The sequence below is a fragment of the Populus nigra genome, chromosome 6 (assembly GCF_951802175.1).
Source record: "Populus nigra chromosome 6, ddPopNigr1.1, whole genome shotgun sequence".
Classification (NCBI taxonomy): Eukaryota; Viridiplantae; Streptophyta; class Magnoliopsida; order Malpighiales; family Salicaceae; genus Populus; species Populus nigra.
In genome coordinates, this window is record NC_084857.1 from 19688457 (window position 1) to 19703558 (window position 15102).

At 32.8% G+C, this 15102-nt stretch overlaps 2 protein-coding genes across 2 annotated transcripts; both read left to right on the top strand.

Annotated features, from left to right (window-relative positions):
* Positions 1-449: 449 nt before the first annotated feature.
* LOC133697269 (bifunctional 3-dehydroquinate dehydratase/shikimate dehydrogenase, chloroplastic-like) lies at positions 450-4734 on the top strand. Its single transcript, XM_062119735.1, has 11 exons — positions 450-614; positions 701-951; positions 1031-1136; positions 1229-1447; positions 1674-2020; positions 2238-2301; positions 2413-2521; positions 2615-2758; positions 3345-3493; positions 3993-4155; positions 4248-4734. The coding sequence occupies exons 1-11, from the start codon at positions 591-593 to the stop codon at positions 4286-4288; spliced, it is 1617 nt and encodes a 538-aa protein (XP_061975719.1). The 5' UTR covers positions 450-590; the 3' UTR covers positions 4289-4734.
* Positions 4735-6350: 1616 nt separating this feature from the next.
* Positions 6351-8808, top strand: LOC133696924 (pentatricopeptide repeat-containing protein At2g36980, mitochondrial). The gene has a single exon (XM_062119223.1). The coding sequence runs from the start codon at positions 6499-6501 to the stop codon at positions 8368-8370; it is 1872 nt and encodes a 623-aa protein (XP_061975207.1). The 5' UTR covers positions 6351-6498; the 3' UTR covers positions 8371-8808.
* The last annotated feature ends 6294 nt before the right edge of the window (positions 8809-15102 follow it).

A 15102-nucleotide genomic window follows, 5' to 3' on the forward strand; every position in this document is an offset into this window, starting at 1 on the left:
GTTTGTTGAAATAAAAATAAATATAAAACAAAATAAATTAAAAAAATATAAAATGAACAAAAAAAAATTCTTAAACCCGACCTTACTTGACAAGTTGATTGGGAAAACCAGTAACCTAGAACTTGACTTAAGCTAGTTTTTAAATTGAACAAGACTTGATAAAATCCAGTTGACCTATCCAAGTTTAATCAGGTTAACATTACAAAAAATAATTTTATTTTATAAAAATAAAAGGATACTGTTAACTCGAATAGACTCAATGACCCAAGCTCTTTTCCGTGTCGTCTTGAGGCTAGTTTTGACAACCGTGACGAAAAGAAAAAGAAGAAGAAGAAAAAGAAGAAGGAGGAAGTTACAAATAGATTTTAAAATATAGGGATTGATTAATCCTTTGAAAAAGTAAAGTTACTAATTTATAATTTAGTCCCCCATCTCATTGTACCATACAGCAACAAGAGCAGCACTCCACCAAACACCAAATTATCCTTTTCCTCTCTCTCTTTTCTTTTCTATCCCTCCCCAGCCAACTCTCAGTCAAACATTTCCACAACAGCACAGACACTTTCAGAGCAAAAAGAAAGAAAGAAAAGATGGATTCTGCAAGCAACGTCCTGGTAATTATCGTTATTTTATTTTCCTTTTATTATAGCTGTGCATTTGTTTGCTTGATTAAGTAGTATTTAAATTGGAACTATAACAGTTGGCTTCATCACCTTCTACTGCTGCCGCGGTGGGAATGGGGAGCGGGGGAGTAAGGAGGAATCCAACATTAATATGTACGCCGATCATGGCTGATTCTGTTGATAAGATGGCGATTCTTATGGCTGAAGCTAAATCTGTGGGTGCTGATTTGGTTGAAATTCGTTTGGATAGTTTAAAGGATTTCAATCCTAATTCCGATATCAAAACCCTAATTCTTCACTCTCCTTTACCCACTCTTTTCACTTACAGGTGCCTTACCTACATACCCCTTTTCGTTTCCTTTTCTTTTTTCGATTTTTCTTTTTATTTTTTTTAATTATTGTTGTAGGCCAATGTGGGAAGGTGGTCAGTATAATGGCGATGAAAAACCGCGATTGGATGCGCTTCGATTAGCCATGGAGCTCGGAGCTGATTATATTGATGTTGAGCTCAAGGTTGCTTCTTTTTCTTCTTTTTTTTTTGAAATTAGAAGCTAGATTTTTTTTTAAAAAAAATTTAATTAGCGGTTTGATTTTTGTTGGTGAAGGTTGCTCATGAATTCAATGAGTTGCTAAGAGGAAACAAGCCTGGGAAGTGCAAGCTCATTGTTTCTTCTCACAACTATGAGAATACTCCCTCGGTTGAGGAACTTGGTAATCTTGTGGCAAGAATACAGGCTGCCGGTGCTGATATTGTTAAGATTGCCACGACTGCTTTGGATATTACTGATGTTGCGCGCATTTTTCAAATAACTGTTCATTCTCAAGTAAGAAGCGTACGTAGTATGCTTTTGTTATGGATTAGAGAGCAAGGTGGAGGCTTAATTATTTTGTTAACAATATGTTTCCGCTTAGAGGATGAATCAAAAACTTACTTAAAAGATTGGTGGTTTAACTAAATTTATTATTAGTTGTGAATAGTAACTCTAAAATTTTATGATTTTCTGGAACTTTAACTAAATTTACTTTAGTAACATGAATTATAATTGCTAGGTTCCAATAATTGGACTTGTCATGGGTGAGAGGGGATTGATTTCACGGATACTTTGCGCTAAATTCGGTGGTTATCTCACCTTTGGCACCCTTGAGTCAGGGGTTGTTTCAGCTCCTGGTCAACCAACGATCAAGGATTTGTTAGATCTATACAACTTCAGACAAATTGGACCTGATACTAAAGTATTCGGAATTATTGGGAAGCCTGTTGGCCACAGCAAATCACCTGTTCTATTCAATGAAGCATTCAAGTCAGTTGGTATCAATGGGGTCTATGTGCATTTATTAGTGGATGACATTGCACGTTTTCTCCAGACTTACTCATCCACAGATTTTGCAGGATTCAGGTTATATTTCTATTTGCATCACTGGCTGTTAAATACAATGCTTTCATATTAATAATATCCTGCCTGCTTTAGTTTGATCAAAAACCATTTTGTGTGATTTCATTACCTTTGGTAAGTAGTCTTCTAATGAGTCGTTGGCCAAAGTGAAAAGGAACTTGTGCTGTATATATAAGTGCAATGTGTGGTAGTTGTTGATGGTGTGATGTTTAAAACTCAGTTGCACAATTCCTCACAAAGAAGATGCTGCGAAGTGCTGTGATGAGGTTCATCCAGTTGCAAAGGTAATGTGTTATCTCTCTTTGATTAACTTTAAAGTTTATGATCACCTTGGGGTGTTGAAACATTTTCTTTCGTACATGAATGATTTATCTACTCTTGATCTTCTCTCACAGTCAATAGGAGCTGTTAATTGCATTATAAGAAGACAAAATGATGGGAAGCTATTTGGCTACAATACAGATTATGTTGGTGCTATTTCTGCTATTGAGGAAGGACTGCGAGGTATTTAGTTCTTAAGAGAACACACATTTTTTCTCTTGATAGAATCTTCCTTTAAGACACTAAGCTGTTTTGGTTCCATTCATTTTCTTGCAGCCTCACAAAATGTTAGCAATACAGCTGGTTCACCCTTAGCTGGGAAGTTGTTTGTGGTCATTGGTGCTGGTGGTGCCGGCAAGGCACTTGCTTATGGTGCAAAAGAAAAGGGGGCAAGAGTTGTCATTGCCAATCGCACCTATGGTGAGGTTCCTGTACATTCACTTTGTGCAATATTTTTTACCTGCTCATGCCATTTCCTAATTTATGATATCTGTGTTTCAGCAATACTTGGTAGAGGAAATATCATGGGTTTTTGAAGTATTCAATAGTCTAGAAACCATCTTGGCTGTTGCCTTTTTAAATTTATGTTTGATACTCGCTGTTCTCAGCCTGTCTTGCAATGGGGAAACTGTTTTTCTTTCACTTCTTTCAACTTCTCTTCACTGTTTCTTTTCTGCAACCAAAGCTCTTCACTGGTTTCTTTTAAGCTCCCTTGTCGTTGAAATTTGTGAAAACTCAAGGCACTCATTGATGAAGGGTGACTTTGTTTTTCTTAATCTATCATATTATATGCTCATGCTGATAAAAGAAAATCATATTATATGCCCCCCCTCCTCCGATACACATGTGGATGTGAATTTTATACAGGATTTAATTCCACAGTACATTTGTCGTGGTTGGATTATTATTCTCCTTGCTCTGCTTGGGATACTGTGTTACCAACCCAAACCGTGTTTTTCCTGTTTATTTTGATTTAGTTTTTTAATTTTATATGTTTGCCTTCTAGAGCGTGCAAAAGTACTTGCTGACATAATTGGAGGAGATGCTATAACTCTTGCTGATCTGGAGAATTTCCATCCAGAGGATGGCATGATTCTTGCAAACACAACATCTATTGGAATGCAACCAAAAGTCGATGAAACACCTGTTTCCAAGGTTTCCCTACCATCATGCTGTTTTTTTCTTTGTCAATTATTATGCATCTCCTTGAATGAAAAATGTACTTTTGTTTTCTTTTGGATCATCCATATAATTTTTTTGCCAGCACTTTCATTTCTGTATAGATTTATGAAGTCTTAAGAACATAGGTATGGATATGTGCCCATCCTATTGGTTAAACTTTTGCTGAACTGCAAACGTTCTGTACATCCCAACTATTCCTACATCGATAAATCATTGTTCATTATTTGAAGGGAACATTAAATTTGGCATGTGAGTTGTGAGGGTATGGTGATTGAGATCAAAGAAAGCTACATATAGTTGTTTCCTCATGTGCTATGGCCTATATGAACCAGCTATGTTATTTGGCATCTTAGAAGTTTATAGAAGGTTTTTAGTGATTTCCTGATTAAATAAAAGGTTCTTTTATTACACATGGTTACTCTGTTAGCACCTTCAGAGGTAAATAGTATTGAGAGGCTTGATGTGTTTGCAGAACGCTTTGAGATCTTACTCCCTGGTTTTTGATGCTGTTTACACCCCCAAAATAACCAGACTCTTGAGAGAAGCAGAAGAATCTGGAGCCAAGATTGTAACAGGGTTAGAGATGTTCATTGGGCAAGCATACGAACAGTTTGAGAGGTTTACTGAATTACCTGGTAAGCTTAGTAGTTATAGCTTGTATAACTATGGCTCCCTATTACTCTCTTGGTTCATTCAAATCTATATATCTGTCATTTTCTCTTTGCAGCACCCAAAGAACTCTTTCAGAAGATCATGTCAAAGTACTAGAGTGGTGGTGCAACGCCAATATTATATTGCAGCTGGTTTCTTTTTCCATTGTGGATCAATTTAAAGTATTAAATGATCTCTGGTTGATTTATCACTGTTAATTCCCACAACCTGTAACTCATTTTTCACTGATGAAATAGATTAGGATATATGTGATCTCTAGTGGAAACCTTATGTATTTGCGAAGTGATGAAAGTTTATTTGGTCAATTGCTGTGTCTGACCATTCTTCTGATCCCTTCCAAACCCGTGTTCACAGCTGCATGTAGGGATTCTTCTAATAGAAAGGAGGGATTGGTGAATAAAATTTATAGCGGATCTCAAGTTCACGTGAAAAGGGTGTAAAACACTGGTGGTCTTTAGTAATTTCTTCTTGTCTTTTATGGCAAAACCCTAAATGTATCTTAATGTTTGTCAAATATTCGTTTTTATTCTCTTGCTTTTTAATTTGGTAACTTGTTCAATCAATCTCTGTGATCGATCTTTGAATCTGTTCAATTTGCATCTTTTCTCAACATGCTAATTAAGTGATATATATAATAACAAAAGCTAAATGGTTTTTGTAGATTAATAGATTTTTTTATTATGAATTGTAATAATAGTATTATTTTTAATTTCTCATCTTATCTTTCCGTGAGATTTTTTTAGTTTATGTTTTTTTTTTCTCTTGATAACTAAAGTGCACAATTTTTTTTATTTATTGTTTGTTAAATCAGACATGGCTTTCAGACGCAAGTCGTTTGGGTTTAATATGTTGCAAGACCCAAGCAACTTGGGTAAGATATATTTGCCAGATCCAAGCAACTTGGGTCAGATATATTTGTCAGATCCAAGCATCTTGAGTTTGATATTTTTGTTATTACTATCACTATTATTGTTATTATTTCCATAGTTTTAAACCCGATCTGGTGGTCGGCCGGGTTCCGGGTTTTGACCGGGTTAATTTTTATTTTTTAAAAAATTCAAAACAGTGTTGTTTTAGTAAAAAAAAGAAGTTAACGGGTTGTAATCGGATTTTTGACTGGGTTTTACCGGGTTGTCCGGTTCATACCGAGTCATGATTTTTTCATCAACCTGGTCCGGTTCCAACCTCGGGTCGGTAGGGTTCCAGGTTGACCCACTAGGCTGGGCCGGGTTTCAAAACTATAATTATTACTATTATTAGTATGATTATTATTGATGTTATTATTATTTTTAGTATTATTAGTGTGATTATTATTATTATTATTATTCAAGTAAATTTGAGTTTGAGAACATGCTTGATCCAAGTACCAGATCCAAGTTCGTTGGGTTTGGTATGACTGTAAGACTTAACAAATTTGAATCTGGTATGGCTGTTAGACCCATAACTGTTGAATCTAATATAATCACCAAACCTAAATCTTTTGGATTTGACTTGATTGACAGACTAATAGGCTTAAAACATTCTCTATACTTTTAATGTTTTTTTCTTAAATAATATATATATATATATATATATATATATATATATATATATATATATATATCAATTTGGTTTTATTTTGTTTCATAATTGATTTTCTTTAATTTTCGTTAAAAAGATGGAATCATTCTCAATTTCTTTTAGAAACTTTGGAAACATAATCTTCATTTTATTATTATTAATATTATAAGTTTAATAATATTTTTTTAAATTTTTTTTATTAAACAACTCAGTTTATAAAGGAAAAATAACCACACTTGAGATATTCATTGTTGATAATATGATAGCTGGAAAAAAAGAAAAAAAAAAAAAGGTAAACCATTCTCAAATGGGCCCAAACCTATAAATAGTGTCAATTTGATCCCAAATCTTTCAACACAATTACTACTCAGGTCTTTCAATCAATGTTCATTAAATTTTCTTTTAAAAAAAACATTAATTTAAAACTGAAATTTATCAAAAATAAAAAAATAAATTGAGAAAAGGATCCAATTAAGAATTAATATACAGTTAAGAACCTAATTGAGAATATCTATAAGTTTGGCATGCAATTAAGAATTAATATACAGTTAGGGACTAAATTGAGGTCTTCCAAAAAGAGAAATCTATTAAATGGCCACCAGATACCTTCTGTTTCGTTCTCAGACAACAGGAAAAAAGAAAAAGAAAAAAGAAATACAGCGAAGCCTGAGAAACATCAAATCCTTGACTAACATCCATAGCTTTATTGAACTCTGTTTCGTTGCAACCTCAGAAGAAGAAATGATATGCATTCTATCCTATTCCAAATCACCTCCAAGATCACTTCCCTTGCAAGATCAGGTTACATTGCACATGCCCGTAAACTGTTCGATGAAATGACAAAGAGAGATGTAGTTGCTTGGAATTCAATGCTTACTGGTTATTCTCATCTGGGCCTTCACCAAGAAGCCTTGTCTCTCTTCCGCCAAATGAGAACCAGCAACACTAAGCCTGATCACTTCACATTCACTACAACTTTAAATGCATGTGGGGCTTCAAGTTCGCTTCGAAATGGAACCAAAATTCACGCTTTAGTTATTGTTTTGGGATGTCAATCTTCGATTCCGGTTAATAACTCTCTTATTGACATGTATGGGAAGTGTTTGTGTCCGTTTAGTGCCAATAAAGTTTTTCAAGAAATGATCGATTCCAATGAAGTTTCCTGGGGTTCTCTTTTGTTTGCGTATACGAATTCTGGTCAGTTTGACGCAGCTGCTTCCGTTTTTAAATCCATGCCTAAAAAGGTTGATGTTGCTTGGAATATAATGATTTCTGGTCTTGGTCAGTATGGTGAAATTGAGTTATGTTTGGAAATGTTCAAAGAGATGAGGGAGAGTTTCTGTGAGCCTGACCAATGGACTTATAGTGCCCTCATAAGTGCTTGCACCGAGTCATTAGAATTGGTATATGGATGTATGATGCATGCTGTTGTTATTAAGACTGGTTGGAGCTCAGCAATGGAGGCAAATAATTCAATTCTAAGCTTTTATGCTAAACTTGGTTCCTTGAATGATGCTGTGAAGGTGTTTGAATCGATGGGAACTCTGACACAGGTGTCTTGGAATGCCATTATTGATGTTTTTATGAAAGCAGGAGATACCAGTGAAGCATTTCTCTCATTTCAGCGCATGCCTGATAAGAATGTTGTTTCGTGGACATCTATGATTACAGGGTATGCAAGAAACGGGTATGGAGAAGAAGCACTTGACTTTTTTGTTGGAATGATAAGGAATTGCTTGCTTCCTGATGATTTTACATTTGGAGCTGTCCTTCATGCATGCTCAAGTTTGGCAATACTTGGGCATGGGAGAATGGTCCATGGATGTGTAATTCGCCATGGTTTTCATGCCCATGTGTATATTGGCAATGGTTTAGTTAACATGTATGCTAAGTGTGGAGATTTAGAAGGGTCAAATGTAGCATTCAATGATATTTACGAGAAGGATTTGGTCTCTTTCAATTCCATGTTGTTTGCGTTTGGATTGCATGGAAAGGGTACTCAAGCTCTACAGCTGTATGAAGATATGGTAGCATCTGGGATAAAACCAGATAAAGTGACTTTCATTGGCTTGTTTCTGACTTGTAGCCACTCAGGGCTAATAGATAAAGGTCTCGAGTTTTTTGAGTCAATGAGGTTAGTTCACGGGCTATCCTTCAACATGGATCATGTGGCATGCATGGTGGATATGCTTGGCCGAGGTGGCTACGTAGCAGAAGCAAAAGAGATGGCTGTCAAGCATTCAAAAACAGGTGATGTTAAGCACAGCTCTTGTGAACCTCTGCTGGGAGCATGTTCTACACATGGTGAAGTTGAAACTGGGACTAATGTTGGGGAAACGTTAAAGGATTTAGAACCTCATAAAGAGACAAGCTATTATGTGTTGCGGTCGAATTTGTATTGCGCTAGCGGGCGATGGAAGGAAGCAGAGATGGTTAGAAAGGAAATGGTAGATGAAGGGTTGAAGAAAATTCCTGGTTGTAGTTGGATTGAAGTGGGAAACAAGGTAACAGCATTTGTAGCAGGACAGTCACAACCATGCATGGAAGAGTTGCACACAACATTACATTTCCTGGAATTAGAAATGAGACATCCATGCTTCATTGATTGTGAAAATTGAAGAAATTCTCGTGTTAAACTCTAGCGATCGTTTTAGTATCAGAGTGATCAAACAGCTGCCACTCTGATAAACTAACCAGGCCACTGGAGTTTACTCCTCTCTGCGAAATCTTATTATTGATACAAACTGACGAAACTGTCCTTGTAAGTACCCTCTCCCCACCCATCCTCGTCTCTCTAGTCTCTTCTTGTTCATCACCAGCACTTCAATAACCCTCCTTCCTTGAGCCGGGGGGGTCATTTCAAGATCTTGACGGGCACGTTTGCGTATGTGGGCTCCCCTGTCGTTAGGTTAAAAAAAGAGAGAAAAAGACTGGCAAGAATGGCAGTTCAAATTTAAACCATTTATTCAAAGTTAGTGATGAGATTAGGATTGATGTATTCTTTTATATCTTACATTTTCGAGTCATGGGGCCAAGTATCACAGCTTCTTTATTCATCTTGTATATTATCATTTGTAGAGAAGAAAGATTCTAGATGCGAATTTGACATCACATTATAAAATTCCATTTTTTTTTATAATAACAATATAATAATTAATGGTTCATGGATGCAGATTTTTTAATTTCATGATTTAATGTTTTAGAATTTGATCTTTAATATTAATTTTTTTCTGTAAAAAAAACAAAAAACCTTAAGTTAAGTCGATACTCACTTTTATTAGATAAACAAAACTCTCCACGCAACCCGATACAATTAGATAAGGTGTAAGAGTATATCGGGTGCAAGTATATTAAAAACTCATCATCCCAATAACTTGCCTCATTTTTGCCTTCAGTTGTGAGAGGTCTATGTTTGTCACTTGCTCTTCTTCGTTGCTAGAGTTATGTTCCGAATCATCATTCAATGTAGCTTTTATTGGTTTTTTATTTATTTATTTATTTATGATAATTCTTCTTTTTCTTTTGAAAAAATGAACAATCTACCTTGACGTATCCTTTGTTGTTGGATTTAAAACATTTGGAACTTCCTTGCTTGAATTTTTATATTTTTATTTTTCTTCAAATTTAAAAATCTTTTATCTCTTTGTTTTTTTCTTAAGAAGTTTCAGAATGTTAAGTTTCCTGAATATCATATACACAACATAAACTATGAAATAAAATTATTTGGGAGTCTCCAACATTCTGTTAGATAGATATAGAGTTGTTTAGGGATTTATTACTTGAAGACTGAGTTGTCGTAAACCACTAGTCATCCAATTATCCGGCCTCTAATGATAAACCACACGAACCACCCGTAATAAATATCCTAAATTCTTATGTAGAATAGAGGAATTGCTATATCTAGAGTGCTAGCTCTAATTTTGTGTTTACATAGTTTTTTCAGTTTAACAGACAACCATACTAAATAAGAGGCATAACTTAATATTTGTAGGAAAATCTGAAAACCTTATAAATTAGAAAAATATCAATTTTTCCCTTGAATAATATCTATATTTAATTTAGGATAATTTTAGAAATTAACTTAATCAAGTCTTTACTTGATTTTTCTAGGTCTAGAAATATAATCTATGTAGTAATCATATTCTAGTACTTAATTTCTAAAATATATTTTAGTCAAGTCATATTTAATTAAATCATCCTAATTTAATTAAATACAAGTCTTTACTTGTATTAGAGCCTTGATGACCAAGTGGTCACGAGTTCAAATCTCACCATCCCTATATATTTGATAAAAATTAAGCACATGATACTATGAGTCGTGCAAGTTTCAAGTTCAAAAACCTTTCACTTAAGGGGGTGTGTTAAAGAATAATATAAATCATATATTGGGACCTCACCTAACAGCTTAAGCTATTGGGTTAAGATGGTTCTTTGACAAAATATTGACCTCAATAAAAAAAAACTGAGATTATAGTCCCAACCTTGGTGTCTTTTTTGTTTTTTTAAAGCTTTGTTAATTAATCATATATGTGATACAATTAAATGTTAATACTGTATATATTGTTTTAAGTAAGAGAAAAATATTGAAAATACAAGTTATTTATGGGTTATAAACCCTGGATCTATCTTTCCCTACATACAATATTCATGATACGTTTTTTTTTTTTGAAAAATTACTCTAACCTTTTGAAGGTTTGAAAGTGATTTCACTTTCTCATGTAGTTTCAGAAATCACACTTTATATATTGCGTCAATACCATACTCAAATTTTAATAAAAATATTAAAATATCATTGGACCCTTTTTTGACCTTTTTTTTCCTCCCCCTGTATTCTCCTTATCTTCTTTCTCCTATCCCTTACCTTTCTCTCTCTTCATCTCCTCTTTTTTTTTAAAACCTCTCCTCTCCTCTCTCTCTCTTTAAATGGCAATCAAAAACCTTAAAGCATCAGGAACCAAATCTTCATGAGCTTGTCTATTCATTACTTGAATCTTCTTTGCTTTCAAGAGTTTTTGATTCAAGAGTTTTTGATTCACCACCCTGAAGTATCCTAGCAAAGCCACCACACTAAATCCAAGTATAAACTCTATCACCTATAAATACCACAGGCTTGACTTCCTCATATCTCTTCCTTTCCTCTATAATAGAACCATGATGGAGAAATGACCTTGATCTTGAGAATAACATTTATTAAGATTTTGTTTGTTTGATGAAAAATATTTTTTTTTTGTAAAGTAGTTTCTTGAAAAGTGAATTATTTTTTGATGTTTGGTAGCGTAATAAGAAATGAGTCAAAATATTTTTTCAATATTTGGTCATGCCATGAAAAATAAGCAAAAAAAATCATATATTAATGTCTTTTTTTTTCAAGTTTATTAACATATATAGAATATTAAATGTAACTATTTGACCATTTACAAGAAAAGAACAAGATATAAAAAGTGTAATGGTAGAATTTCTTTTTATTATATCATATATTTATATATAGCTTATTTTTACAAAATATAACTATGCATGTAATATAAATATTTTAAATATAATATTATAGACATATAACCAATTATTGGTGTTTGGAGAACATTGAAAATAAATTTATTTTCTATGATATTGTAATTTCATAACATAATTTATATGATTTTAAAATGTATGATTATTGTATAATATAACATGTTTTGTATTCAAATATATTTTCTAGCAATATTATCTAAATTAAATTATTATATGCATTAATATACTTTTATATTGTATATTAATATATCTTAATTTATTATATCCTATATAAGTATATTAGTCATTTATCATTTTCTAATAATATTAAACTTTAAATTATATATATATATATATATATATATATATATAAAATAAAGTATTATACCACTTTAGTTTTTGAGTCCTTCATGGAAAGTATTTTTTAATATTTTAAACTGGAAAACACTTTATTCCTTCAAAAACTCATGTTTTTCTTTAATCATAAAGTGAATTTTGTTAACTAGTTTCCCACAATGTAGTTAAAACATGAGAAATTTAGGAAAGTATTTTTTAGAAAAACACTTTTCAACAAACAAACTAGGTACAAGTTGATTAATTTCGCTAATGTGAAATGTCCCACTAATTTTTTTGATACTTTTGGCCCTTGCATTTGTGCATTGAAAACCATGAAACCAACATCAAGAGTGATCATTGGTAACCTGGAGCACTGTTGTAGTAAGAAGATCAGTTGCCCAAGTCTTGTTAGACTATAACTAAGATTTTCGAGTGTGGCAATGCCATCATGGTTCTTGATGGAATCTAAAAATTACTAAAATTGGTGCTAATGTTCCATATTGTCTAGCTTGTGATTCGTACCATTAAGACTTCTATATTTGATAGATTCATAAAAATTTGACCCTTGTATAAGCCTCTATATCGAATTATAGTATTTTTTTTTTATCATAATCAATCAATTAGTTCAACCCATTGATTAACGAGATGACCCACAATCCAATGCAAGTGTAATTGTTATATTAAAGACATCTTAATTATTAAACAAAAAAAAAATAATCAAAAACCAACATGTAATGCCTAAGGTAAGTGGCTAGTTGTGTATAATATATTAACATTTGAGATTTAGTCATGGAATTAGTAATGGAAATGCATTAAGTTGGGTCAAGTCTTACTTTTATTTTGTATGATGCAAAATTGAGTTTAATTTAATCCATGTCAAGGGTATATGTCACTAGGAAATGTTTTATTTATATTTATTTTCTTATTCATTTATAGTAAAGTTGTTTTTATATATTAAGCTAATAATGTACAAAATGCTAAATAATATTATTTAATTACATGTGTCAGAGGAAAATTTTAGGCATAAAGCAATGACATACCCGTGAGAGTAAGGACACATGTGTTAAAGTAGATGCACAATAACACCAGAATCAATAAAAATCATAAGGTAAGAAATGAAAACTCGCTAAATGATCCATATAGTTTACATCAATGACATTAATTGATGCAAACTTCTGAGATAACAATCCTGAAACTCACAACAAAATAGATAAACAACCCAAGAAAATTAAAATTCAGGTTTAGACACAACTTTTACCTAGATATAACCTTGTATCTAAAAACAAAAAGTATTGGAAAAGAATTTGGACCCATTGTTTATAGCGAAACAAGAACCAAAGGAAAAAAAATGACTTAAAAGTATAAACTACGATTGAAATGAGGTAATTTAGCAGTGAGGCAAGTCTCACCATTAATGAATGATGTAATCAGTAGTGTACGTCGATCAAAGAGGCAGGCTAAAAAATCTACTCACATAAATAACAAAAAATACATTATCATACAACTACATACTTGAAACTAATAATTCCTCACAAAATATTGATGCAATCCTATATTGAAAACACATAATAGATTCAATGTTAACATAACAATGTAATGGGCATAACAAATAATATCTCAAATAAACTAGATAAACAAAGAGGTATTATAAAACAACAATAATGAATTTTAATAGTTTAAGTTGCTTATTCTGATATGAAAAAAATTAAAGATGTGAATGCATAAAGTAACGATCCAAACTATACATAAGGTGATTACATGTAATTGATGGTGTAGGCGGTAACGAAAGGATGCAAGGGAAATAAAATAGTCAAGCATACTACCAAATTTAATAATTTTATTGACAGAAATTTCTGTCGATATTTACACCACTAGTCCGTCAATAATTTATGGACTATCAGTGAGTACATCGATAATAAATATATTAACGGGTTTACAGATGAATAAAGCACGCCAAAAAAATTATACTCGTTTTATTCTGTTGGTATATCCATAAGTAAATATAACATATCACTGATAGAATACCATCTGTAATTTCATCGGGGTGGTAACACTATTAGTGACATTTACAGTAATTATTTCCTAACTCTCCGGAATATATCGACATAATAGTTTCGTTGGTAACCCCATCAATAATAGTTGCATTTGCAGTAATTATTTTTGAAAATAACGATATGTTAAATAGTATACTTACTGAATAAAAGGTCTCAGTTTATCGCAGTTAAATAACACATAATTATATGCTTGTCTGAATTCTATTTCTGACAAATATCGTCTCCTCATAATATTTTTTAGTACGGGTTATCCAGGATGAGAGAATATTGATAAGTTCTCACTTGAAGGCACTTCCCCACCATCGTCATACCTTGAAATGCGGTTGATTCTTGTTCTCAACCGAGACTCAAAATAGTACAAGATAAATGTTGAGGTCTCTACAATAATATAGGCATCATATATCGAAGCCTCAACATGTGCCTTGTTTTTACTTTTCTCTAGGTTGAACAAGTACCTTCATGAAGTTAAATGAATGTTTTGAAATATGCAAAGAATGAAAATAAAATTTTAATTATGATGCATGTGTAAACTCTAACCTCTCGAATGAATACATCTATCTATATTGGACTGAGCCTCAAACGTTTGCCTCAAACGGTAAATGTATGGGTAGATGCTTCATTGCGTTGAAAAATGATGGAGAGAATATCATCTCATGTTTGTATATTGTCTGGATGATATTCGTTTCAAGCCTCTTTATTCGTTGTGTTTGCAACTTGTTGGAGTATATATCTCTAAAGAAGTGACTGATCTCTGTGAGTGCATCCAGTATCCCTTTTCGCAATAAATCCTAGTAAGCTAATGGAATGAATGTTTGCATAAACACATGACAACTATAACTTTTCATTCCACACAATCTGCAATCCTCTAAATTCACCAACCTTGATATGTTCGAGGTATGCCTATAAGGAAAACACAACCTTTTAAGCCATTAGTAGAAATGTAATTGTGCATTCTTATCTAAGATGAATCTGGCTTTAGACTTTGCAACCCGTCACTTAACATAAACCAACTCCATATTTTTACGGTGATAAAATAAAGCTATATTTATTCTAGCCTTGACGTTGTCATTTGTTTACCCCTTTACGTCCATAACCGTGTTGAAAATGTTCTCAAACATGTTCTTTTTATGTGCATGACATTAAGGTTATGACGGATTGGTCTTCCAATAAGGAAGCTTCCAGAAAATACTTTACTTTACCTAATTATAGGCGAAACCAAAATTAGAAAACTTCAACTTATCGGATTGAAAACCAAACACAATGTCACTATACTCTAACTTCACGTTATACAATTCTTTATCTGAAAGAAGTGGCGGTGCAACATCCCTTTTAACTATGCTAACATAGAAGTCCTTTCTGTTCTTTTTTAACTTGTGATTCGTCGGCAATAACTGTCGGTGGTAGTAAAAAAAGACTTTTTACTGCTGTTTATTAGTGTGAATTGCTTGTTATTTTCCATACAATATAAACATG

What these genes read in the sequence shown, in the direction of transcription:
- LOC133697269 (XM_062119735.1), top strand. Translation starts at nt 591, where the DNA reads ATGGATTCTGCAAGCAACGTCCTG. An exon ending in CCCACTCTTTTCACTTACAG is followed by an intron (nt 952 to 1,030) that starts GTGCCTTACCTA and finishes TTATTGTTGTAG; the next exon opens with GCCAATGTGGGAAGGTGGTC. An exon ending in AGGTTCATCCAGTTGCAAAG is followed by an intron (nt 2,302 to 2,412) that starts GTAATGTGTTAT and finishes CTTCTCTCACAG; the next exon opens with TCAATAGGAGCTGTTAATTG.
- LOC133696924 (XM_062119223.1), top strand. Translation starts at nt 6,499, where the DNA reads ATGCATTCTATCCTATTCCAAATCACCTCCAAGATCACTTCCCTTGCA.